General features: G+C 48.3%; 1 protein-coding gene across 2 annotated transcripts in view; it reads right to left on the bottom strand.

Annotated features, from left to right (window-relative positions):
* ATP9A (ATPase phospholipid transporting 9A (putative)) overlaps positions 1-26,543 on the bottom strand; it is a 143,148-nt gene that overhangs the window by 39,925 nt on the left and 76,680 nt on the right. For both annotated transcript variants that reach the window (XM_047770852.1, XM_047770853.1), the window contains exons 11-14: positions 24,833-24,993; positions 22,162-22,304; positions 20,786-20,898; positions 11,786-11,998 (exon numbers count right to left, since the gene is read on the bottom strand). In XM_047770852.1, coding sequence (XP_047626808.1) covers positions 11,786-11,998; positions 20,786-20,898; positions 22,162-22,304; positions 24,833-24,993 — 630 coding nt within the window. The remainder of the gene's footprint in view (positions 1-11,785; positions 11,999-20,785; positions 20,899-22,161; positions 22,305-24,832; positions 24,994-26,543) is intronic.

Below are 26,543 nucleotides of genomic sequence, written 5' to 3'. Positions count from 1 at the left end.
CAGCGGTCTGAGATGAGATCCGATCCCAGGTCTAGCTGACCCAAGTAGGAGGCCCGAGGCAAAAGGCAAACCCGGGTCCCGCAGACGCCCGTCCTCCAAACAGAGGCGCATGCACCTCGCGCGTCCTCAGTGCCTGCCCGGCCACCGCTGGCTCACTGTCACCGTTAGGCAGTTGATGAGAGGCATGGCGGGCAGAGCAACAGCCCCCAGAGATGCCCACAGCCTAATGCGCACTGAGCTCCACCTCCAAAAAAGGGGCTAATCAAGTAATCGTCAATTATTTGTGGTTATTGGGGGGGGGGTTGCTATTAACCTGCATAATTTTTGGAAACTCATTCTCTGTTTAATCTAACCACTCTGAATTTCAACATCACATGTCTTCTCTGCTAACAATCTTCTTTCAGAGTTTAAAATGAACAAATCTGGGAGTTCCCGTTGTGGTGCGGCAGAAACAAATCCGACTAGTATCCATGAGGATGCAGGTTCGATCCCTGATCAGTGGGTTGGCACCTGGCATTGCCGTGAGCTGTGGTGTAGGTTGAAGATGCAGCTCGGCATCTTCTAGGCCAGCAGCTGTAGCTCCGATATGTCCCCTAGCCTGGGTACTACCATATGCTGCGGGTTTGGCCCTAAAAAGCAAATAAGTAAATAAAAGTAAAATAAAATAAAATGAACAAATCTGGGAGTTCTCTGGTAGCCTAACAGTTAAGGATTCAGTGTTGCCACTGCTGTGGTATGGGGTTCAATCCCTGGCCCAGGAACTTCTGCATGCCCTGGGTGTGGCCAAAAAAATAAACTAAAATGAACAAATTTGTAAACATCAGTATATGTAAAATAATCCCATCTGTATATATAAAAAAAACTTGGGTATATGCATTAAAATGCTTATAGGATTAAGAGAAATTACTTCTGGCTTTTATTTTTCTCTGTACTACGAAAATATTCTAGCAACTACATGCATGTTTTATTTTTAATTGTGATTAAATAAATGTCCCAGCACAAGATAACACACACACAGGTATCTGCCAGCCCCAAAAGCTTGACTAAATTTACCCCTTCCTTTACAGACTCGTTTAGTAAAAAGAAGAAAATTCTTTTCTGGGTGCTTTCTAACACTAACTGGGTTCATCCTTGCTTTTAAGCACCTGTTACTTCGCCCCTTAAAAACTGACTTCATTGTTCTGCAAAGATGTGAAAAGCCTGTGACACTGGGCTTCAAGGAGATATGATTATTCCCCTAAAGCCTGTTCTTAACTTCAATCAAGAAAGAATCTGGAATTCCAGGATGGCATGGCTTTCAGGGCTGTGAAGGCAGTTCTGGCCTTGGCCATCCAGGGACACCCCTTTCTCCCCAAGCCCTGGACCCCACAGGACGGTGCTGGAGGGCAGGTTGAGCCATAAATCTGAAATGATCAGCAGTGACAGTTGTTCGTGGGGAAGAGTGAATTACAAATGGAGGCAAACACCTTCTCACGGGCTTTCTTCTAGCACAGCCCCCTCCCCACCTCCACCCGTGGGTCCTAATCAAAACCTCACAGGCCTCCCTGGGGGCTGATTCCGACAGGATATGAGCTCTGCGGGGGCTTTTCTTTCTCACCTTCCACTCTCTAACTCCGACCCACATCCAGACTGCCTTCATTTAAAGCTGCTTTCCAGCAGAACACATCAAATGCCCCGGGCTCCTAGTGGGAAGAGACCGGTTTAGAACTGGGGGGGGGGGGGCTCACCAACCCTTCTCAACTGCAGCGGGGACAAACATTTCAGGGGGCAAGTGAGACAACTCCGCTCCTGCCCCAAACAAGATGCTAGAAACGAGGCTGCTGCGTCTAGTGGGGCTGAGCTTCCACTCCAGAGAATCCTTCATGTCACCAAATCAGAAAGGATTCCAGGGTCCTGAGTTCACTGCCCTTAACAGCGCGAGTTGAGGTCTCAGGGCGCCTTGGGTCTGAAAACCCACAGGTCAGAAGGGCAGCAGAAAGAAATCTCTCAGAAGGTAAGTGAAGGAACAAATAAACTGGACACAAATTCAAGTGCTGGAAGCCAAGAAAGGGGCAGAGGGGGATTCTGGGCTCCGTGAGTCAGCTGTGTGTTCTGGTTTTGGGGTTAGGAAATCAAAAAACAGCGCCTGCTTACCCCCACTCCAGCTTCCCCTCACCCACCCTGCCCCCTGAAGAAAAGCCTATCTGAAAAATTCTTGCCAGAGCCGTCCATGAAAGGGCTTTTTCATCATTTCTTGGTCAGCAATGCGCCACCTGTGACAAGTTTTAATAATTTTCCCTTTGTACCTGGGAATGTGCGTTTGGGAATTCCGCCAGGAGGCCTAAGAGCCTTGAATTCTTGTCAAAAGCAGGAAGCAGGGCACATACTAATCATGAGAACATGCATGAATTCGATATCTCATTAAAGGGGTTGGTTCTCCGGTGGCATTCGACAAGATAAACAGGCTTACAGAGAGTGGCCAGTCTTCCTGAATCCAGGCTTTCAAGATGAGAGGTGTATCCACGGACCTCGGGTATTTTTTGCTTAGGAATTAAGAAACAGAAGTTCCCACGGTGGCTCAGTGGGTTAAGAACCTGACTAATATTCATGAGGATGCAGGTTCGATCCCTGGCCTCCCTCGGTGGGTTAAGTATCTGGCATTGCCATGAGCTGCAGTGTAGGCACCAGACACGGTTCGGTGTTGCTGTGGCTGTGGGGTAGGCTGGCAGCTGCAGCTCCAATTGGACCCCTAGCCTGGGAACTTTCATATGTTGTGGGTGAGGCCCTTAAAAAAGAAAAAAAATCAATGGACAAGATGGTAGAATTGAAAGACCATTCCTTGATCCAAATTTCTTGGCTCCTACTTGAAATTCAGCCTCCTATCATTTAACTGATAAAAATAAATCTTTGAGAAGGAAGAATGGCGTCACCTCCATAAATACACAGCCCTTTAGCAACAACTATTTACTTAGGCCCATGTTGGGCCAACAGTAAGGTTACATGGGACAGAGCTTTTGCGTGTATGGCCCCAGATGACCTCATAGCGAACACCTGGGAAAGCTCATTTGACCGTTTTCTACAGTGTCCTGAAAACCCCACCGTCTTGTCTTATGCAGAACGCCCCTCCTCTGAGCAACCCAAATCCTATTTCAAGATCATACCCCAGTGGTTAATCAGTAACACGACGGAGGATTTTTTCCCTTAAGGTCCCGACCTCTGTGCTCTGACCTCACCCTTGGGTCCGAGGGCCTGGCCATGTGACGGTGGAGCCCCAGCAGCCTCTTAAATCTCTCTAAGTCAACACCCCACACTCAGCGGTGCACGCGTCTGAATGCTGGCATTGTCCGGGCCCGGAGCTGAGGCTCAGGCACGAGGAGGCATTCGGGGAACCCAAGAGGATGTGGTCGTGGAGGAAAAAACAAACCTCAAGGCTGCAAATGGGCTGGAAGAGGGCTGGCCCCGCTCAAGGCCATGGGCTTGCCTTTCCCCGGGGCGGGGCGGGGGGGGGGGCTTATCCTCACTCTTTGCAACGGGGTTAAGCAAAATGTAAAATGAGACAACTGGGACCTTTCATACATGCTCAGAGATGTGCAAAGAGACGGAACACGCAAGGCAGTATTCAGGACACTATTTATGAAGGTCAAAAGTGGGGGTCCACCTACATGTCATGCTTGGGAGAGAGAAAAAATAACCCATGGTTATCTAAGCAGGAGAACAGAGTGCAGCCACTAAGAATCTTCTTATCGTGGCCGGTCCAGAAGGGGTAACACAAGGCACAAATTGAGGTCATCCAACGTATACTATGTTTGTTACATATGCACACATGTAAGATTGGGAGAAAAGACATCAAAATACTTTTGGCTTTTTTCTTCTCTAATTTTCTTCCTTTTCTATAACTAACAAGTTTATGTGACTCTCATACCTAGGGGGGAAACTAAAAATAAAATCTGCGGTGTACCTTCACTGTCCACCCCTTTTTTGTATCACCCCACCGCATTACTCCAGCTCTGTGACATCTTCACGGATGCAGGAATGCCCTCCATCCAGAGCCTGTGCGCCAGGAGAGACCCACTCGCTCCTTGCCCATCTCTCACGACGGCACGCAAGTGGCGCCTTTCTCGAGGAGAGGAGAAACGCCTCCTTCTCAGTTTTCCTTTCTAAGAGCAGGATCCCGAAGAGATGGACCGTAAAGCAAGACACTCAGGAGGCAGGTTTCTGGGGTCTGACAGAAGACAGCTGCGGTCACCAAGCTTGGAAGCTTTTCAAGATGAGAAGAGAAAGAATGGATCCACACAGACAGTGCCACTGAGCTGGGGAGAACTCACTCTGGAACCTCGCCCGGGTCCTCCACGAGCTCCCCAAACACAGGTGTTCACCTCACTGTGGCACCTGTGAGTTTACAAAGAACGTTCCAGCCACCATTCCGTGGTGGGGAAGCCGTCGCTCAGGTTACGAGCCCCGCCTCTGGACGAGGGCCGCCTGGTTTTAGTCTCACCCGCCATGCAGGCTTGCAGGCAACTCCTCAGCCGTCTACACCTCATTTGCAAACTGGGCACAATGAGTCACTCTGGGTCATGAGGAATCCCCATCGCACAGGTGCCCCCTTCTTGCCACTGTCAGCATCACTGCTCCCTCTCGTCTCAAAGGCCAAGAGCTCAGTGTACTGTATCGGCCCCTCTTCGCCAAGGAGGAGGAGGCCGAGGACGGCCTAAAGTCACAGGCTAATCGATCAGACCGGGCAGTTACACCTGCCGGTAGCTGCCCTGCGGGTGAGGGGCCGTGTGGGGCCCTCGTCTATCAGGAAAATTAGTGAAAAGGAGGGTCTTGAAATGCAGATTCTCATTTACGCCATTGCAAGGTGACAAGAGAAGACACGGTGACCCAACATTTTAGTAAAACTCAGCCTTCCGCTGACACCCCTGCAGAGCGACACTGCCACGCCAACGTGCTTGAGAAGACGAGGTCCTTTTGGAAAGCAAAGTGCAGAACCGTATCTACAACCGACAACGGTGCACTTAAATTTTTAAAACAGGTTAATAATTAAAGGGTAAGGGAAATTCTAAGAGTGCAAAGAGTTATCTCTGCAAAGACAGACCTTGAAAACATTGGGTGGCTCAGAGGCAGGAGTCTGAGGGAGGAGGCCCTGGGGAGACAAAGAACGGGGGTGCCGGGGTAGGACAGAGACGGGGGTGCCGGGGTGGCCACACAGGACATTCTAAACATTACCTAGAACTGGTAAGTAATGACTCTGAAATTACTGAGCTAGCACAGCCACATACACAGAGAAACTTTTGGAAGTTGCCATCATGGCTCAGTAGTTAACGAACCCGGCTAGTATCCATGAGGATGCAGGTTTGATCCCTGGCCTTGCTCAGTGGGTTAAGGATCCAGCACTGCCGTGAGCTATGGTATATGTAGGTTGCAGACACAGCTCAGATCCCAAGTTGCTGTGGCTGTGGCTGTGGCATAAGTGGCTACATGTGCTCAAACAGTACCTGGGCACACGTCATGGGCACATGTGTTCAGGCGCACACACACCCACCTGTATACATATGTGCCCAAGGAGACGAACATACACATACGCACACTTAGGCCCTACAGGACCATGAAAACCACCTGACTTCCTCAAGGATGCTCCTTAAGCCAGTTCACCCTCCTCCGTCCTCGTACCACAGGCTGATTCTATTCCCCAGACACATACAACTCAACTGCGTGTCGACTTAAACGCCCACATTTAGGCAAAACCTGGGAAACTATACCAGAACATAAAAAGCGGTCACCACCAAGGTGAGAATTGGAGGTCATGTTCCTTTTTTGAATCTACAATTTCTAATTTTTCTGTAATGAGGACATTAGTACTTGTGATTTTAAAGGCAAAAAAAAAAACCCTATCTCAATATGAAAGAATTCATGGAAAAGAAAAAAAAAAAAAATGGGTCCCAGGGTGGCTCCTACCTGCTCATAGGAGGCACTTCCTTGACCACTCACACCAAGAAACAGGCACATTAAAAGTCGTGTCAGGAGTTCCCGTCGTGGCGCAGTGGTTAACGAATCCGACTAGGAACCATGAGGCCGCGCGTTCAGTCCCTGCCCTTGCTCAGTGGGTTAAGGATCTGGCGTTGCCGTGAGCTATGGTATAGGTTGCAGACGCGGCTCGGATCCCGCGTTGCTGTGGCTCTGGCATAGGCCGGTGGCTGCAGCTCCGATTCAACCCCTAGCCTGTGAATCTCCATATGCCGCGGGAGCGGCCAAAGAAATAGCAACAACAACAACAACAGACAAAAAAAAAAAAAAAAAAAAAAGTCGTGTCACCGTGAGCCCCTCTCCTGCACCCCACCTCTACCGCTGCCAATACCCTGGAAACACAGAATGCCATCAGGGCTGAAACCTGCTTGCTCGAGCATCTTAGGGACACTTCTGGGCCACATGACATCTCTTTCGCTTCCCCTGGGAGTTACTGTACATGCAGGGAGGGCCTGGCCTCCCTCCCACCCTCCGCCAGGGCTGTAATCAATAGCTGGAGAAAGACGCTTCAAGGCTCCCCAGGCGGAACGTGCACAGGAAACAAGCTTAGGAAATCCTGCTTTCTGTTACAGGAAATGAATCCTACGCCAACTGGTAGAAATTACTCTGGCAGCTCCAACGTAAAACGGATACTGGCTTCTGTGTGTATTCCAGCCACTGACCTTGCCCGCGCCAGCAATGTTTTATTGATATAGAATTTCAAAGGTAGGATTCTAGACCCAGCCACGTCTACATGGATTCCTATAGGGACCGGGAAACAGAACGGCTTTCTAAAAGGTTTCACTGGAACTGGATTTAGCCTAGGTTCTGTCACGCATATTTACATAAACAGATTTATACTTGGAGGTACACATCTTTTGAAGGAGTTTAAAAGGCTGGCGAGGAAAACACTAACAATGGGTATATTTTTGGTTTAGTAGCATGATGGTTTACTTTTTTCTGATCTATATATGCATGTGTTCTATCCTAAGCATGACATAACTGTGTAACAACAAATAATAAAGTTGTGGGGGAAAAGGGATTCCAAGAAAGTCACACGGACCTCTGTGAAGACACCAGAGACCAAAAGAATCTCTTAAACAAACAGGAGTTCCCATCACGGTGCAGCGAAAACGAATCCAACTAGGAACCATGAGGTTGTGGGTTCGATCCCTGGCCTTGCTCAGTGAGTTAAGGATCCGGCATTGCTGTGAGCTGCGGTGTAGGTCTCAAACTCGGCTCAGATCTGGAGTTGCTGTGGCTGTGGTGTAGGCCCGTAGCTGTAGCTCTGATTTGACGCCTAGCCTGGGAACCTCCATATGCCGAGGGTATGGCCCTAAAAAGACAAAAGACAGAACAAACAAACAAAAAAAAACAAACCACTACTCAGAATCTTAGAAAAATGAGACCAATCTGAATCCAAGTATAATTAATGGACAGAAAGAGATGAAGGGTTAGCCTCTTCGACAAAAAGGAGCTGAGATGCACACAGCATTCCATGGAAGATGTGCCTTTATGGAAAAGTCTTTGCACAGCCCTGAAGCAAATATAGCAAAGTTCAGTGGGATGGGGGCGGGGGGGGGGGGGCGGGGACAGGCAGTAAAGACCATCACACGTGCACGTCCACACCCAAAAGGAGCCCAAAGGCACCAGTGCGGATCAGATTGCCACCATCTGGAACTTGTTCCAACTCTATCAGATACCCACAAGCTATGGGCCCCTAGTCCTACCCACCCAGAATCTAGTCCTTTTTCACCCTGACATTCTGCAGTATCCCCCTCCCATTCCCCAGTGGAAAAGCAAGATCAAACAGACTCACCCTGGCGGAGAAATGGCGACAAACGTGATGAGCTCTGGGAGTCAGGGCACAAGTCCCAATACAACAGTAGGCGCAGGCGAACCTCTCCTCTCCCCTCCGCCTTCTCTCCCTCTGCACACAATTCCCATCTCAGCACTGGGACCAGGGCTACCACATTCTTCACCCCCAAAAGCCCAGTTCCAATATTAATGGTCACAGATGAACTGGGCTTCGCAGCTCAGGCTGGTCCACGAATACGGAGCAGAGGGGTAGCAGGAGTCTCCCAGGGGACACAGCCCATTGCCCCAGAAAAGGAAGAAGGAGGGACTGGGCAGGGAAAAACACACCCAAGCGTCCTTCCATTTCTGAGCCCCGGAAAAGATTCCTCGTGCCATCCGCCCCAACCACATCAACCACGGCTCACTGATACTCGGATGAGTCCAGGCCCTCAGGACACTTCAGGTACCAGCGAAGCCCGTCCTTTAAATGATTAAAAAGAAAAATGCTGGGGAGTTCTCGTCGTGGCGCAGCAGAAACGAATCCGACTAGGAACCATGAGGTTGCAGGTTTGATTCCTGGCCTCGCTCAGTGGGTTAAGGATCTGGTGTTGCCGTGAGCTGTGGCGTTGGTCACAGACGTGGCTCAGATCCTGCATTGCTGTGGCTGTGGTGTAGGCCAGCAGGTATTGCTCTGATTCAACCCCTAGCCTGGGAACCTCCATATGCCACAGGTGCAGTGCTAAAAAAGACAAAAAAGAAAAAAGAAAAGAAAAATTCTGGGAAGCACTCTGGTAATTTACTTCACGAGCCTTAAACACACTCACTCAGTGTGACGCCAGGATTAAGTGACTACTAACTAAGGGCCACCCAACACCCTCTTCTGGGTCCCACGTAATAGACACACAGTGAGAACAAGGAAGCTGCCCAGGTGTGGAGCTGGGAACCCGAGAGTCATGCGCTCAACTGTCTCCCTCCTGCAGCCCCGGGGGTGCGGGCTGTTGTCTAATTTAACGTGGAAGCCACAGTGCTGGCCGCGGGAGGCCCTGAAAAATATCTGTCGAATTAATGAACCCAATCCCATCATTTCTAGAAATATCAGCTGTAAGGATGCTCACTGCAAATGTTTATAAGCAGTGTGGCTCAAAAACAGAAATAACTGAAATTCCAAAAATATGAGAACAGTTAAAGATATTGGGGTCCATACACAGGCAGTGAGTCTGAAAAACTGTGTTTTAGCAATATTCAAGAAAATTGAGAATGAGGCATGATAAAATATTAGGTGAAAAAAAGGAGGATTCAAGCCATGCCTATATTAAAATTCTCAGGGTTGTTTTGGGGTGGTTTTTTTTTTTTTTTTTTGGCTTTTTACGGCCGCACCTATGGCATACAGAGGTTTCCAGGCGAGGGGTTGAATCGGAGCTACAGCTGCCAGCCTACACCACAGCCACAGCAACGCTAGATTCGAGTCATGTCTGCAACCTACACCACAGCTCACGGCAACGCCGGATCTTAACCACTGAGCAAGGTCAGGGATCGAACTTGCAACCTCATGCATACTAGTCAGGTTCGCAAACCACTGAGCCACAAATTCTCAATTTTTTAGGAAAATGAAAACATAGTGGAAAGTGTACATATCAAAGTAATAAAAACTAATATTTAGTAGCTTCTGAAAAATAGTTACATAAAAGTTTTAGTAAAAACAAAATTAAGAGTGGGAGTCCCTGCTGTGGCACAGTGGGTTACGAATCCAATTGCAGCAGCTCAGGTTGTTGCAGAGGCTCAGGCTTGATCTCTGCCCCATCACAGTAGGTTAAGGATCTGGCATTGCCCCAGCTGCAAAGTGGGTCAGAGCTGCAGCTCAGGTTCAGTCTCTGGCCTGGGAACCTCTCTGTGCTTTGCTCTTCTCTTCCAAAAATAGGGGGATAATGGTCCCTCTTAGTTGACGATTGAGACCATATGCAGAAAGTTCTTCAGAGAGACCTGATGCACCCAATGCTCCAGGAAAGCTACCTACTGTTATCTTCTACGAGTGAGGCTGCAAATAACCCATTTCCCTCTAGAAAGAGAAATTTCTTCTGAAATTTCTAAATGTTCCATACTCCAAAAAAAAAAGAAATGCTTTCATACCCAGAATAGAAGATTTCTTTAAGAAAGAAGAAAGGACGGAAGACCAAAAAGAAAAAACATCCAAATGTTAACAGGCTGGTAAAACACAAACCTATGTCTAAACTACACTTAATTTGGCGGCAAAGGATACAAGACTATTTTCCTGCCGGGCAAGTGGGTTCCCTGCCGACACTTATGCAGAAAGCATTTCATTGGATGACACCCTAAAAGAAGGAGTCGGGGGTTTCTTACAGAAAACACTACACAGGCAACTGTATCACCAGGTCCTATGCTCTCGAACATGGAATCACATAAATTCTTTCTGTTTTAACAGGAGTTGATGCTTAGATATGCACAGCAACTTAAAACTATGTGGCCTCCTGGACTTCTTCAAAATTTCAAATTTCCATGTTTCAAAAGACACCACCAAAAACATAAAAGATAGACTTCAGAATGGGAGAAAAGAGTTAGAAATCATAGCTCGGATAGGAGGCTCTTTTCTTTTTTGGCCACCCCATGGTATAGGGAGTTTCCAGGCCAAGGATCAGATCTGAGCTGCATTTGCAACCTGTGCCACAGCTGTAGCAACACAGGATCCTTAACCCACTGTGTCGGGCTGGGGATCAAACATGCATCCCGGTGCTCCAGGGGCACTGCAGAATCCACTGCACCACAACAGAAACTCCCTGATAGCAGGCTTTTATCTCGAATTCATGAAGAACTCCTACAACCCCGTAACAAAAAGGCACACAGCACAATTAAATATGGGCCAAGGGTACAAATATAACTTTCTCCAAAGAAGACACACAAACAGCCAACAAGCACATAAAAAGATACTCAACATTGTCAGCCATGGGAAACACAAATCAAAATCACAGTGAGACTGGAGTTCCCTGGTGGCCTAGCAGTTCAGGATTCAGCGTGGTCACTGCTGAGGCTCAGGTTCGATCCCCGCCCCAGGAACTTCAGCATGCCATAGGCATGGCCAAAAAAAAAAAACAAAAAAAAAACACAACGAGATTTCACTTCAAACTCACTAGATGGCCTAGAATCAAAAGGCTGGACAGCGACAGGTGTCAGCAAAGAGGCAGAGAAACTGGAATCCTCGTACCTGGCAGGTGGGAATTTAAAAGAGTGCAGCCTTTGTAGGAAACAATGTGGCAGTTTTGCAAAAGGTTAAATATAAATTTGGCATGACCTCCCAACCCCTCTCTTATGTGTACACCAAGAGAAATGAATACATATACATCCCCTCAAAAATCTGGACACAAAGGTTCACAGCATAATAGCCAAAAAAAAATGAAAAGAGAGACAGAAACTATCCAAACACCCACCAACCAATGAATGGCTCAACAAAACATAGTACTAGCCCTTCGATGAAATATTATCCATCCATCAAAAGGCATGAAGTGTTGATACACGCTGCGTGAAAGAAGCCAGACACAAAATGTCTCATCTCACAAAATGTCTCCCCCTCATGGGTTGGGGGGAGTGTTAGGGGATCGTGGGCAGAGAGTACTTCCTTTGGGGCTGATAAAAATGCTCTGAAATTGATTACGGTAATGACTGCATAACTCCACGAAAATACTGGAAAGAAACCCATTGAACTTGTATCCAGTAAATGGAGGACTTACAGTCTAGGCATGTGGTTTTACCAGGACCCGTGCCCCTTACACCCTGGCTGTTTAAACCACAAGCGAGATCTCCTGCTCTCTCCTAATTCAGGATGTATCTCAGATCCAAGCTCTACATCCTCCAGAGGAAGATCAAGCCCCGCAGGCACTTGAAAGCGTGCTTCCCCGGCAGCCCAGCCTCATCCCGGCTCCGACTGCCCTGCCAGGTTCCCCCTCAGGATCAGGTGGAGAACGGGCAAGGGGGCCCCTGTGTGCCCTAGGCTTACCTCGTCCGGGCTGGACGCCTGGTACACGCGGCAGGAGTCCTCGTACTGCTTCTCGGCCTCAGCCTGGTCAGTCACGCCGTTGGACTCGTACACGGGGGTCACGTTGTGGCAGAGCGCGATGGCTTTGACGGCTTCGTGCACACGGCTGCTCATGGTCCTCCGTACTTTGGTGGTGAGCGCTGGGCCCTTCTGAGCCGGCGGGTCCTGGGACTGCTGCGGGAAGAAGAAGTGGAGGAGAAGGATGACCAGAGGCACAGAAGGACCTGGAAAGGGAGGAAGAACCACCATGCAGACGCCCTTCTTTCTGCTGCCCTGACGCTTGTCACTCTCAGCGATGCCCACAGAGACCCTGCCCATGTGCGTATAATCCTCAGGGATCCAATCATTAGCACCTGGACCAAAAAACAAGTGCAAAATAAATAGAGGGAAAAAATGACAATTTGGTGAGTGTGGGTGATTCTAGCTGGGACCGTGTGAACCTGTCTGCCTTTCAGTGGTGTTGGGGGCCCCAGGGCACTCCAAGAGATGCTGGGGCTTCAGACCAGGGCTCCTGGACCTCAGCACCGCTGACATCGGGGGCGCCTGTGAACAGCAGGATGGTTAGCAGCTTCTCGGGCCTCCATCTGCTGGATGCCACCTACTCCACCCTCTCCATCTACTCCACCCTCTCCATCTGCTCCTTCTACTCCACCTACTCCTTCTACTCCATCTACTGGATGCCATCTACTCCGTGCCATCTACTCCATCTATTCCATCTCCAGGTATAACAGAAGCAACCCTTCAGATGTTGCCAAATGCCCCATGGAAACCAAAATCATCCCCTATTTAGCACCACTGTTTTAAATGAACATTCCTCTTGGGTTAAAACTGAAGACAACAGGGTCAATGGGGGTCTAGAAGGTGACAAGCAACCCAGGGCCAGTCCAGGGAAAATACCGGTAATCACCAGAAGGAAGCCTGGCTGGATGAACACACCACAAAAGGTACTGAGAACTCCACTTAGGGTGGCTTTTAATGAGTAAATTTAAAAGTGCTCAAGCCTTGCCTTCCACATGGACTAGACCTAACTCCTGTCTCAGGAGCAGTTCCGGTGCTTATCCAGCCCTCCATTCATACCTTTCAACACATGGCTTGACCTCCTAATGGGTAAGAAATGGTTTTAAGGGTTGAGAAATCTGAGTTTTATTCGTGGATGGGGTGTGAACAGCTGTGGGACCTTGAATAAGTCCCATCTGCCCTCTGGGCCTCAGTTTCCTATAAACGAGAGGAGTGGGCTAAGGAGTGGTGTTCAGCCCATGGACCGAACAGGGGAAACTGAGAAACGCAGCACCAGCAAACGTGGAGGAAAAGCCACCCCATTCCCACCCGTGCTACACGTCAGGCACTAGGAAGGCCTTGCTTTGAAAGAAAGGGTTCTATTGCCTTAAAATGTCATTGTAAAAAAATTAAGACCACTGGAAAGAGACCACTTGTTAATAGTCTACAGCTTAGGGTTCAATAAAATTCAGATCCCCTAAGAGATCCAGGCGATTAGCCTCAACTTGCGTTGCCCATTGCCTAGAACGCAGTTCCCCAGATCCTTGCAGACCTAGCTCACTCCACCTTATGACTCAGACCTTAATTCAAATGTTGCCTCCTCCAAGACACCTTCCCCGAGCCCCCTAATCCACGCGGCCCCACGTGCCCTCCCCACCGGAAGCCATGCTTCCCTGTTACCATATGTCTTATTGTCTCTCCTGGCTGGCTTGCTTACCTGATAGTTTTTGGTACACCATGAAAACAGATAGCTTGTCCACTGAATTCTAGTACCTAGGGCAGTAAATACTCGCAACAGACATTCGCTGAACAGATGCACCACTTAATCTTCCTGAGATGATGGTGAAAAGTCCTCGCTTGACACAAATTTTTTTTCCATCTCCAAGCAGAAATAAATATCAAATTGACCAACATCCGTTCCAGATTTTAAATCACAGTTTGGGACAAAGGAGCTGCAATAGTCTTCCTGCCTCCCTAACTGAGTCTCGGAAGCTAGAGATGTTGGCAGACTGACAGAATGCTATGTTCCATTAAAAACATGTTTCATCCCACCGAGGAGAAGCAATTGGATCTTTGAGAATGGATCGAGTTTTATACCCATGAACACATGGGTGCCCAAAATAGAGAACAGATGGGTTATGAGAAACAAGAAAAGGACTTTCATTTCATTTTTTAATACTATTTTTAGCAGTGGCATTAGACTCCTCAGGTAATTAGACAATTACTAAATTATTCTGGTCATACGGGCACACACATTGCTCTGGCTTCCTGCTCTGTTAACCTCTGGTGTCAAAAGGACACGAGTTTCACTTCCAGGCCAAAGGGCACTGCATGGTAACAATAATTAGAGTAATATATCAGAACTACAGTTTAAATGAATCATTATTTGCCAAGTGCTTTTAATTATAAAGAATTTAACTAAGATTATAACGAGGAAGAAGATTTACAGAAAGGTTCCCTCTCCTGGAGAGACTAAATCAAGAACGTTTTTCCGAGTTCTGTAATTTATGTTGTGGCCATGGACGCGTGTCTTCATTTTTTCGCCCACATTCCTCAGCACCTGGACCAAATTATTATTTACCATCAGGAGCAATAACAAGACCTTTGACAAAGTAATTGCTCTGGCTGGCAAGTTTTAGGAACAGTGGGCTTGAGCGAAAGGCTGAGTGAAGCGCGTCTCTCACGAACCTCCCGTTTATAAGCAATCTGATTGTGTCCACAGACGCCAAATACTCCCGCTAACACTTCAACTGTGGGAGAAGGCAGAACGTTGGGGGTTTGCATTCCAGGTGGAACCACGTCAGGGCAAGGCAGAAAGAGAAACAGTCCGGATTTTTGCAAAGACCTCACGCTCAGATCAGGGGACCACTGGACAAGAAACGAGACGATGAGGGCCATGACCCCAGCCCAGCATCGCAGGTGACGGGTTGACGGTCTCTGCGTTCATTGATCGCTCTCTGAAATTGATGCTAATCCTCTCCCCTTTTTCCTGCGAAGACGTTTCAGGGAAGGGGGGGGTCACAAGCACTGATTCTGCAATTCTCCTTTAACCTGCAAATAAAAGGCTCACACACACACCAAATGGTAATCCGCCTACAACGATGTAGTCGTTAAGGCTCTAGGAATTCCCAGGGCTCGGCTAGTGGTCCTATGAGGTCCAGTCTTCAGACATCCCCACATTCCCCATATGGAAGAGTTTCACATTGTACAGTGTTTATCTCCAGCCTCCTCCCCATAGGCCCTTTAACCTACACACATTTCTTCCTACTTAAAAAATACCAGGGGAAAATAAAAACAGATGTGGTAGCCACAGAGGCAGGGTGCGACTCTTTTTGCCCTGAGGGAGAAGGCACGGGTCCTCTTAGGGAGGAGGGCAAGACGGCTCCAAAACAGCTCCTCGCGAGTCACGAGCTGGATGAGGAATCGAGGGCTCCACGTGTGCACGGACTGGGGCCTTTGGGTGGGGACCTCGCGCCGTATAACGCTTCCATCATCCTAGGGCCCCCCAGCCAAGAAACCAGACTCAGGGACTCAACGGGAAAAGAGGTCTCCCTTTCTCACTAAGAACCATGGCAGGGGCATCTCCCAGGGAGAACTCCTGCCTGTGTTTCAGGAAGGAGTAACACAAAAGTTATCTGCGGAGTCACCACGATCGTCAGTTTTCTTTCTAAAAGCAGTGAAAACATCGCCCCTTATGGACATCCACAGTATTAATGCACAGCGCGGATGGGTTGCAGTTGGTAAAAATATATTATTGAAGAGAAGGCGTTCTTGTTTCGACAGGCCCCCTTTTCTCCCCAAATAGAGCTCAGAGGTGATAACCCATTAACCTCAAAGGGCCACCCCCACAGAGACACGCTCAGAGCTGCTACCTGCAAATGAATGAACTGACTTACAGGCTGATTAAGTGACTGCCTCAATACAATGTTTACTATTTAATAGCAGGCGTCTAGCGGCATGGCAAAGGCCACACATTTCAATTTGTTGAAATTGAACCACATATAACACAAGGGTTCTCAACTTGGGAGATTCTGCCCCGAGCCGTGTCTGAAGATATTGTGGGTTGTCCCAAGCGGGGGAGGAGTGCGGTCCAGGCATCGAGATGGGAGAGGGCAAGGATGCTGCTGAATATCCCACAGTGCACCGGGCGGCCCCCTGTGACAAAGAATGAGGGACATCCTGAGCCACATATAAAGCCACTGCCACCATAAAAACCAAGGTCAGGACAGTAAGGTCAAACTGTGTGCTAAAATGGATCCCGTCAATTTAGGATTTGGATTTTTTTGCATGTTGAGTTTTTGTTTATTTGTTTGTTTTTGTCTTTTTAGGGCCACACCCACAGCATATGGAGGTTCCCAGGCTAGGAGTCCAATGGGAGCTGTAAGCCGTGGGCCTACACCACAGCCACAGCAACACCAGAGCCGAGCCGTGTCTGTGACCTACACCACAGCTCACATTAACGCCGGATCCTTAACCCACTGAGCGAGGCCAGGGATCAAACTGCATCCTCATGGATGCTCATCAGGTTCGTTTCTGCTGAGCCAGGATAGGAACTCCCTACACATATTTTTAAACTTTACACATGATTTTGATGCTCAACTCCATTTAAAAAGAAAATATGGTGACTTGTTGAAAAGAAAATGAAACGAGAGAGAGAGAGAAACAAAGTACCCATCTCCGCAGACACACAAAGGCAGAGAAATAGCTTGGCATTTTATACACCTAGTTGTTAACACTGGTTATCTCTGAGTGCTGTGAATACAGGTGATTTCAAAGTTTTTTCTTTGCACTTATCCATATTATTTTTTCCCTGCACAAACAGCAAAACATATATCCTAAGAAAGTATTAGAATTTTTTAAAAGAGAAAAAATAAAGTAAGCTCTATGTCCCAGAGACAAACACACAGACAAAAAAATTCTTCCTCAAAAAAACAAAAACAAAACAAAACAAAACAAAAAAAACAAAAAAACACATAACCTGCTCTCTAATTCCTAGGGATGCAGAAAGCAAGAAGCACACTGTCTGGGCTGCAGTACATACTGACAAACTGAATGTAACCTGTGTGGATACGTCTTTTTGCGGGGATGTACGCCACAAATGCACACTTTCACCAACATTAAAAAGAAGAAGAAAAAAATGCTCAGTAGATTCCAACTCTAACAAACCCTAAAACAATATGAGAGAAAAATATGAAGTGAAAAAAATCACAGTTCACAGAGCAACATAAGTGAAATAATATCAACTGGCTCTTTTTGGAAAATAGGAAGGTACAGGAACAAAACAACCTAGAAGAGCACTCGACAGCCCTGGTCATGGTCTTCCCTGCAGGAGAACATCCCAAGGCCCCACTTTCCATAACAAGTAACAGACATAAAACACATGACTATACACCTCAGGTAACACAGACTAAGTGTCTCAAAATATTTTGAACATGTTGCGAAAAAATTTAAGTACCTTCCACATATGTATATTTAAAGTGTATAAATAGTGCACTGGAGTTCCTGTTGTGGCACAGTGGTTAACGAATCCGACTAGGAACCATGAGGTTGCAGGTTCAATCCCTGGCCTCACTCAGTGGGTTAAGGATCCGGCGTTAATGTGAGCTGTGGTGTAGGTCACAGATGCGGCTCAGATCTGGCGGTGCTGTAGGCTGGTAGCAACAGCTCCAATTAGACCCCTAGCCTAGGAACCTCCATATGCTGTGGGTGCAGCCCTAAAAAAAAGACAAAAAAGCAAAAACAAACAAACAAAAAAAAGGTAGACAGGTAGTTGCCAGGGGCTGGGGTAGAGGTGAGGAATCTAAGAGATGGCGGTTCCTTTTGGGGGTGACGAAAATATTCTGAAATTAGAGAGTCGTGAGGATCTGAGCAGTATAGAGCATCTACTAAGAAATGCTGAACTGTACACCTTAAAAGGTAAAACTCATGGGTTGTGAATCATCTCTCAATGTTTTCAGGGTGCCAACACATAAATAAGTCAAAGAAAAAAATCATCAAATCTCCGTAGCCTGTCATGCATTTATCTCATAATGTGTTGGCCATTTTCTTGTGGGTTCCTTGGGCTGGTACTTATTTAATAAGCTGGAGCTTCCCTGCGGGGACCTTGTAAAGCCACCTGCCCTCTTTATGAGGTTAGTTAAATAACATCCCTAAAACCAGTCACGTGGACAATCATAAAACACAATCTGTATTTCAACGTTCTGAAGACAAACAATCGTGGAATTTTGACCCCTTCCGCGGGACACCCCGAGGACCAGAGCTGACAAAGATTTGTCCGCTCTACAGAGTGAGGGTCCCGGGCTCACTCTGAGTGCTAGCAGTAAGCGTTAAATTTTGCTTTCATTTGGAAGATGAAAACGAAATGTGGACACTCTAGTCTGCACCCCTCTGCACCCCACCAGGCACCCAGAAAGCTCTGTTCTGGAGTCCACACACTTAGAGGAGTGATGGTCTGAAAAATCTCAGATCGCGGTAGCTATTCTCAAACGCTGCTCTACTTTGGAATCTCCTGGTTTACCTGTTACAACTGTAGGTCCAGGCACTACTCCTAGAGATTCTGCCTCTGTCCCACAGTGATCTGATCCAGGAGTTCCAAATATTCTACTTTAGGAAACACTGTTACAAAATCCTACCATTAAACGCTAAAGGTCGGATGAGCGACTGTAACAACCTCAGGAGAATCATTTCGGGGTGGTTGGTGCAGAGAGTGGACAGTGGTGGTGCTTCCACAACTCTCTAAGTTTCCAAAAAAAAAAAAAATCAATGAATAGCACATTTCACATGGCTGAATTTTACAGTGTATATTATACCTCAATAAAGTTGTTCAAAAACACGGGGGAGGAGCTCCCGCTGTGGTGCAACAAGATTGGCGGCGTCCTGGGAGCCAGTGGATGTGGATTTGCTCCCCAGCCCCGGGGCTTAGAACATGACTGTGGCTCCAATCTGATCCCTGGCCCAGGAGCTCCATATGCCAACGGGTAGACAAAAACTACAGGAAAAAACAAACAAACAAACAAAAAACCCACAGGGAAGGCTTCATACTTGTCACGTAGCTACTGCAGGGTTTTTACATGTCAGAAGGATACACACGGCCTCACTGGGGCGGCTGGTGTGCACACACCCCCCACATACCACACTCAGCTGTTTAAAACCCGAGGTCAGGATGGGCAAATCAATTTATGAGCTTCCACTAAGGAAGCGTGATGAGCTAGAGTCCCCAGTCAGAAAGGTTGTTTTTTGACTTTTAACACTTTATGAAGAGCGTTATCTGTGCTAGACGAAGATCAGACCACAAAAGCTGAACTATACAAATATTCTGGGAGAGTCTGGCTTCTGTAAATACCACAAGCTCTTAAAAATCCCCCCGGGATGGGCAAGGGTGTGCCTCCGCCCGGGGTTCACACCGTGCGGTCTATGAAGCTGTCTCATTAACCATCAGCACCTGAGAGGGGGCGCCTGAGAGGGAGGGGCTGAGAGGGAGGAGGGACTCAGCGAATGACAATTCACGCGGTGACCCTGCAGGAGCCCAGAGGCACAAGGACTGATGGTTCAAAGGGAAAAATATCCCAAGACACAGGAAGCCTCAAACCCCGAGAGGCAGCTCCCACTACAAGGAAGCAGAGAACCCACAGAGGGGGGCCCGTGCAGACAGCCAGGCAAGGGACCGTGTGGTTCCTGCCCGGCGAGCGAGAGGGAGTGACAACACAGGCCAAGTAGGTGACCTGGGGGAGCGAGGCGGTGACTGAGGGCTGGCGGTGACGGGGCAGGGAGCAGGGGCACGTGCCACACCCTTGGATGGAGCTAGCAGGGTAACCAGGAGTGGGCCTAAGACAGGAGCATCCCGGAGGAGCGGGCAGAGGGGGTGCAGGAAGAAAGCAGGGGTGGGGGACACCAGCCTCGTCACCCACAAGCAGCGGTGCCGAGCGTGCAGGTGGATTCCAGGCAGGACGGACACACACAGGAGCCACCAGCAGGGCAAGGAAGCTGGCAAAGAAGAGACCACCCAGAGGGTGACACTCAGGGCCCACCCTGGACCCCACGTCACCTCGCAGAGGAAGACGGGTCAAGGGAAGGGAAGGAACCAGGGCTGCCTGTGGCTTTTCCTCCGGGACCAATTGAGTCCCTGTGATTTTTTCATCATCTTCCACAAGACCGTCGAGTGGAAAAGAGACAGGACCTAGAGCTGCCGAGCTGATGACTGTTTCACAAGCAGCCCATTAACTACAGCTGCTTTGGCTCATAACCAGGGAAAAGGGAAAAAACAAGCTGTTAGTAAACTTAAAGCAAAAGCAACCATTAGGCTCTCGAAGCTCTTTCTGGCACCAGTTACTGGCAAAGAACTTGTTCTTGTGTTTTCCTCAACATCCTTAGTGTTTCGGCAGATTAGCCCTGGGGATGAGGCAGATGGGGAAAAGCCTCAACGGCAGGTTTATTCAAAATGTGAAGAATGAGGGGACGCCAGGGATTTGGAAGGAAACGGGGGTGGCGAGGAGGAAGGGCTGCTCATGGGGATGGGGTTTCTTTTGGGGGTGATGAAAATAAAACAGACTGTGGTGGTGGTTACATAACTGTAAATACACCCCAAAACACTGAATTGTATACTTTTTTTTTTTTTGTCCTTTTAGGGCCGCACCCACGGCATACGGAGGTTCCCAGGCTAGGGGTCTAATTGGAGCTGTTGCTGCCAGCCTACACCAGAGCCACAGCAATGCCAAATCCGAGCCACGTCTGCGACCTACACCACAGCTCATGGCAACGCCGGATCCCTAACCCACTGAGCAAGGCCAGGGATCGAACCCACCACCTCATGGTTCCTCGTTGGATAGATTTCTGCTGCGCCATGACAGGAACTCCCTGAATTGTATACTTTCAATGGGTGAATCGCATGGTATTACAAATTCTTCTCAACATGGTGTTAATAAATGTAAAACAATCGTTTTGGGGTATCAAAAGCAAAGGCTTTACCTGGGTGTAAATACTAAAAATGTGGCTTTGAACTTCATCCATTGAGTCGAGTCCATAGGCCACGGTGCCCAGATGGAGCCGCTTGAAAACCATCTCATTCTGGGTCAGTGTTCCTAAAACACAAGACAAATGAGTAACTGTGCCTACATCCTGGAGCTCTTATTATTATCAATAGTAATGACAGTGTTTTGTTTTGTTTTGTGAGAGTTTACTATACATCACACGCTAATTTCCATATTGCTCCCGCCAAATTACACATCTGTGATATTTTGTCAGCCAGGAATCCCAGAATTTCTTCTGAAAATAGAAGCCCAGGGTTCCAGGGGAAATTATCACCCTCGTTCCCTGGGATGGTCCAGAGAGTGTCGATCAGGGTGCCTGACTCATTCCATTGGCCAAGAGGGTGCCACGTGACATACATGAGGCCAATCAGAGTCTGTCTTGAAAGAATCTAAACCTTGAGCAGACATATCCAAGGATGAGTAAGGTCCAGTCACAAAACTATCCTGGGTTCCTGATGCTGACACAGCCAGAACTTTCCTGGCTGCTCTGCTTCCTGAAACCTAGTGTTCCTCTGATTTCCCAGATCTTTGCAATAGATTCCCTTTTGTCACATGGTCACTAGTGGTAGAGATGAAGCTTAAACCCAGGTCTCCCCACTTGCTCTCAACAACCAGTATGACAACCTCATAACTTGGCAACGTTAAACTGCGGGACAGCATTTTGAGATGTGGTTATGAGGTCAGGACTTGAAGCCAGACTGAGTTCAAAGCCTGCTTCTGCCACCATGTGCTTCTGACAAGTAACTTAACCACCTAACCTGTAAGTGACTTAACAAGTCCTAACTCACAATGTCAGGGGTTGGAGTAAGTATGTGACTATATATCAATACCCAGGACAGTGCTTTTGCACATAATTAGCACTAAGTACGGCTTCGCTGCTACTGTCATCATCACCAAACATCATCCGTCAATCTTCATCGAAAAATGAAGAACGGGAGTTCCCGTCCTGGCTCGGTGGAAACAAATCTGACTAGTTTCCACGAGGACGCAGGTTCGATCCCTGGCCTCACTCAATGGGTTACGGATCGAACCCATTGAGTTCGATGGGTTACATCCAGTGTCGCCGGATGTAACGTTGCAGACGAGGCTCAGATCTGGCGTGGCTGTGGCTGTGGTGTAGGCCGGCGGCAGCGGCGGCTATAGCTCCAATTCAATCCCTAACCTGGAGACCTCCTTATGCTGCTGGTGTGACCCTAGAAAGACAAAAAAAAAAAAACCACCAAAGAGCAACCGCATGCATCTCTCCTGTCTCCAGAAAGAGATACCAAGCACCCTCTCTGACCCTGAATCCCCGTGAAGGCCCCGGAAACTCACCGGTCTTATCCGTGAGTAGGTAGGAGATCCGCCCCAGCTGCTCCGGAATCGTGCTGGAGCGCACCACGGTGCCGGGGATCTTGGAATCCCGGCGGATCACCCAGCTGTACACGATCTTGCCCATGTCCAGGTTCACACGCAGGCTGGTCAGAAAAGCAGAGCACACGGCTTCACAGGACAGACCTGAGACCCCCGGATCTCTCTTTTTCGTCAACAGCAAGGACTCTAAATACACGTCATTTGTGCCCTAACACCTGGGGCTGCTCCCTGCGAAGCGGGCCGGCCGCGGCCGCTGGGACTCAAGCCACAGAGGACACGAGATGTCGGTCACCACGCTCAAGTTTCCGCGAAGCTATTCCGTCATGGCCCAAAATAAAATAGGGCAATTTAGGAGTTCCCATTGTGGCGCAGCGGAAACAAGTCCAACTAGGAACCATGAGGTTGTGGGTTCAATCCCTGGCCTCGCTCCGTGGGTGAGGGATCTGGCGTTGCCGAGAGCTGTGGAGTCGATCACAGATGAGACCTGGTGGTCTGGATCCCGAGCTGCTGCGGCTGTGGCAGAGGCCGGCAGCTACAGCTCCAATTCGACCCCTGGCCTGGGAACCTCCATAAACCCCAGGTGTGGCTCTAAAAAAGCAAAAACATAAAAATTACTGAATTTTTTAAAATACGAAAATTTAAAATACTTCTCAACTGCTGAAAAGGTGGCTGGTTTAACTTTACTTTGTAAAAAAAAGAAAAATGACTAGTCCTCTGAGCTTATATATGTTGATACTTTATCCTTTTGTTGTTGTTGTTGTTGAATTGTGGTAAAATACACGCAACATAAAATTTACCATTTAAGGCATTTTAAGTCTAGAGTTCAGGGACCATCAGCACCTTCCCCTCCAAAACCTTGTCGTCTTTCCACACTGAAATCTCACATCCATTCAACAATATTTCCCACGTCCCCTGCTCCAACCACCACTCCAGGCTCTGTCTCGATGAACCTCACGGTTCTAGACCCTTCGTGTTGTCCAATCACACACGATTTGCTCTTCTGTGTCTGGCTTATTTCACTTAGCGTAATGTTTTCAGGGTTCATCCATGTGGCAGCATGTGTCACAATTTTCTTTCCTCTTTAAGGCTGAAGGATATTCTATTTTATGTATTACACTCATTTTAAAATATCTTATTGGCATTCCCGTCGTGGCTCAGCAGTAAAGAACCCAACTAGCATCAATGAGGATGCGGGTTCCATCCCTGGCCTTGCTCAGTGGGTTCAGGATCCGGCGTTGCCGGGAGCTGTGGTGTGGGTCGCAGATGCGTCTCGGATCCCGCGTTGCTGTGGCTGTGGTGCAGGCCGGTGGCCACAGCTCCGATTAGACCCCTAGCCTGGGAACCTCCATGTGCCGCAGGTGGGGCCCTAAAAATACAAAAACGAAATGTAATGAAATAAAATATCTTATTGCAAAAAAGTAAAAACAAATCTTCAAACTCATTCGTAATCCTATAAACTGGTCAAATTGCTATTTCACTAGCTAGCCCTGAAGAAGATTCAACACACAAATTTTCTGTCACGTTGCAGACAGAACTGTAAAGACGATAAAGACATATGCTGCGGCACAACCACTTTTTTGCTGGCGATAAACTAGACTTATTTATTCTCTGAAACCATCATCCATCCAGAGCATGATGGCGAGGGGGTTCATTTCCTTCTGCTGGTCATGTTTTTGCACCAAAACCACAATCTCTGTCCTCGGAAAAAGACAAAGTCTAAGTGGGATGACATAAATACACAGAAGAACAAAACAAAAAACAGAGCACGACATCAAGGGTAAGACAGAGAGTATAAAGTTCTGAGGGAAAAAGACACGGCTTATGTTAACCATTGTTTACTGATTGTTCATCACGGCGGAGGAAACAAGTATCCGACAATATGGGTACAAATAAATTATTAGGCAAAGAATATCTACTTGGGCAGTTCCAATAAATGATGAAGTATATCTGATGCAGAAAGATATTCGCAACACATCCTCTGTTAGAAAAAAAGTATGCAGTGGATTGTTATGCAGAGCAAAAATCTCCTTTTTCTAAAATGGAAAGCAGTCTAGAAAAAATATATCCCAAAATATTAACAGCAATTATCACTTAGTTGTGAGATTAGAGGTGATTTTTATTTTATTTTATTTTATTTTGCTACTATGAACCTTCTTTTTTTTTTCCTACTATGATGATCTCCTACTCGTACTATTTTTTTTAACTATTTCTTCAGCCTTCAAATGAAGTGGGGAAACAACCATCTGGCATGTGCCACCAAAGCCTATATTGCTAATCACTCACACTGAGCCCAGACTCAGGCTCAGAATCCTTCTCAACACAGCACTGCCAAGAGCCACCACCAACCTCTTAGAGCTGGCGGACGAGATGAATCTACGTGGCACGCGTGGTGTAGACTGGACAGGACAAGGCCTTTTGAGATGAGAGTAATTCAAGGACGGATGGTCCAGGGAGGAACGAGCCCATCCAGTGCTCCAGCCACAGAGCGCAGCCCACACCCCTGACCCTGCCTGTTCTCGGTCAGCACTCTACGAAGGACCAGCCCCTTCTCGAAACCACGAAACCACAACCTTTGAATGTGCAGAGAGGAGAAAATGCCACAGCACTTGCACGCGAGCTCGTTTCTGCTTACCTGATAGGAATGATGTTGGAAAACAAGAGGAGGAAGCGGATGATCTGCAGGTACCAACGTCCGGCAAAGTGCTGCAGGGCCACCATGACCAGTGACACCACCACCAGAGCGCCGAAGAGGATCTTTGTGAGGCAGTTCACTTCCAGGTCAAACAGGCCGATCTGTGGGACAAGGCGCCGAGGCACACCTGTGCTGAGCTGGTGCCACCCACAGCCCACCTGGAGAACTGGTCCTGCAGCCACGGTCACCCCGGGTGTGACAGTGGGCTCCACAGGCTGCCAGACATCCAAGGGACCTCAGTGATTTTTTTTTTCCCTCTTTTTAGAGCCACACCCATGGCATATGTAAGTTCCCAGGGTAGGGATTAAATTGGAGCTGCAGCAGCTGGACTGCACCACAGCCGCAGCCACACCAGATCCAGACCACATCTACGACCTACACCAAAGCCTGCAGCAACGCTGGATCCTTAATCCACTGAGTGAGGCCAGAGATCAAACCCGCAGCCTCACGGACACTATGTTGGGATCTGAACCTGCTAAGCACAACGGGCACGCCCGCAGAGGTTTCTGATTTCAGTTTTTTCTCAATGACTTAAGGCCTAGTCTGGGGCTCATACAAGCAGTTGACTGCCTCCTTGGGAGGTGCTGCTGTGCCTGGCGGGGTCTCTACCGTCCTACACAGGGGCTGTGAGCGACACACCACACGCCAAGTCAGTGCTGCCTGGAAATTCGGGGCACACACCACTGGTGGCACCTGATTTTTAGGTGCCGCATTAATGAGCGGTGTTGTTTTCATCGTTACATATTTATTCGAATGCGTATTTTTCAAAAGTGGAACCAGCCCATGAAGCTCCTAACTCTGCAGAAACATGACCCCGGAGAAGGCTAAAACATCAAACAGGTGACACGTGCAGCTGTGAGGACAGTCGTCAGGGTGGCTGGAACGAGGGCCGAACTGACTGGCATCTGTTCACGGGACTGGCGGGACTCACTCCGCGAAACTCCAACCCTGAGACTCCAGAGGAGGGGTGGGGCTGAGAGCGGGGGTCATGATGTCAAAGGAGCAGTAACGGGGGCAGGGGACAAGGGACAAAAGGCAGCCTGCAGAGCTGGGCATGGGTTTGAATCCAGGTCTACACCACTTGGCCAGAGGGAAGCACTTCTCCAGGCCACTTCTTTTTTTTTTTTTTGTCTTTTTGCTTTTTCTAGGGCAGCACCCATGGCACATGGAGATTCCCAGGCCAAAGGCCCGATCGGTGCTGTAGTTGCTGGCCACAGCCACAGCAATGCGAGATCCGAGCCGCGTCTTCAACCTGCACCACGGCTCAGGGCAACACCGGATCCTCAACCCACTGAGCAAGGCCAGGGATCGAACGAGCAATCTCATGGTTCCTAGTCGGATTTGTTAACCACTGAGCCATGACGGGAACTCCATCCAGGCCACTTCTTTTCTTTTCTTTTCTTTTTTTTTTTTTTGTCTTTTTGTCTTTTTAGGGCTGCATCCGGGGCATACAGAGGTTCCCTGGTTAGGGGTCCAATCAGAACTACAGCCACCGGCCACAGACACACAGGATTCGAGCCACGTCTGTGACCTACACCACAGCTCACAGCAACACCAGATCCATAACCGAGCGAGGTCAGGTATTGAACTCGAGTCCTCATGGATCCTACTCAGGTTGGTTAATCTCTGGCCATGATGGGAACTCCTCTCC

This window comes from Phacochoerus africanus, chromosome 3 (genome assembly GCF_016906955.1).
Source record: "Phacochoerus africanus isolate WHEZ1 chromosome 3, ROS_Pafr_v1, whole genome shotgun sequence".
In the NCBI taxonomy this organism is placed as follows: Eukaryota; Metazoa; Chordata; class Mammalia; order Artiodactyla; family Suidae; genus Phacochoerus; species Phacochoerus africanus.
Note: the sequence above shows the minus strand (reverse complement) of the source record. Positions and strands in the feature narration are given on the sequence as shown.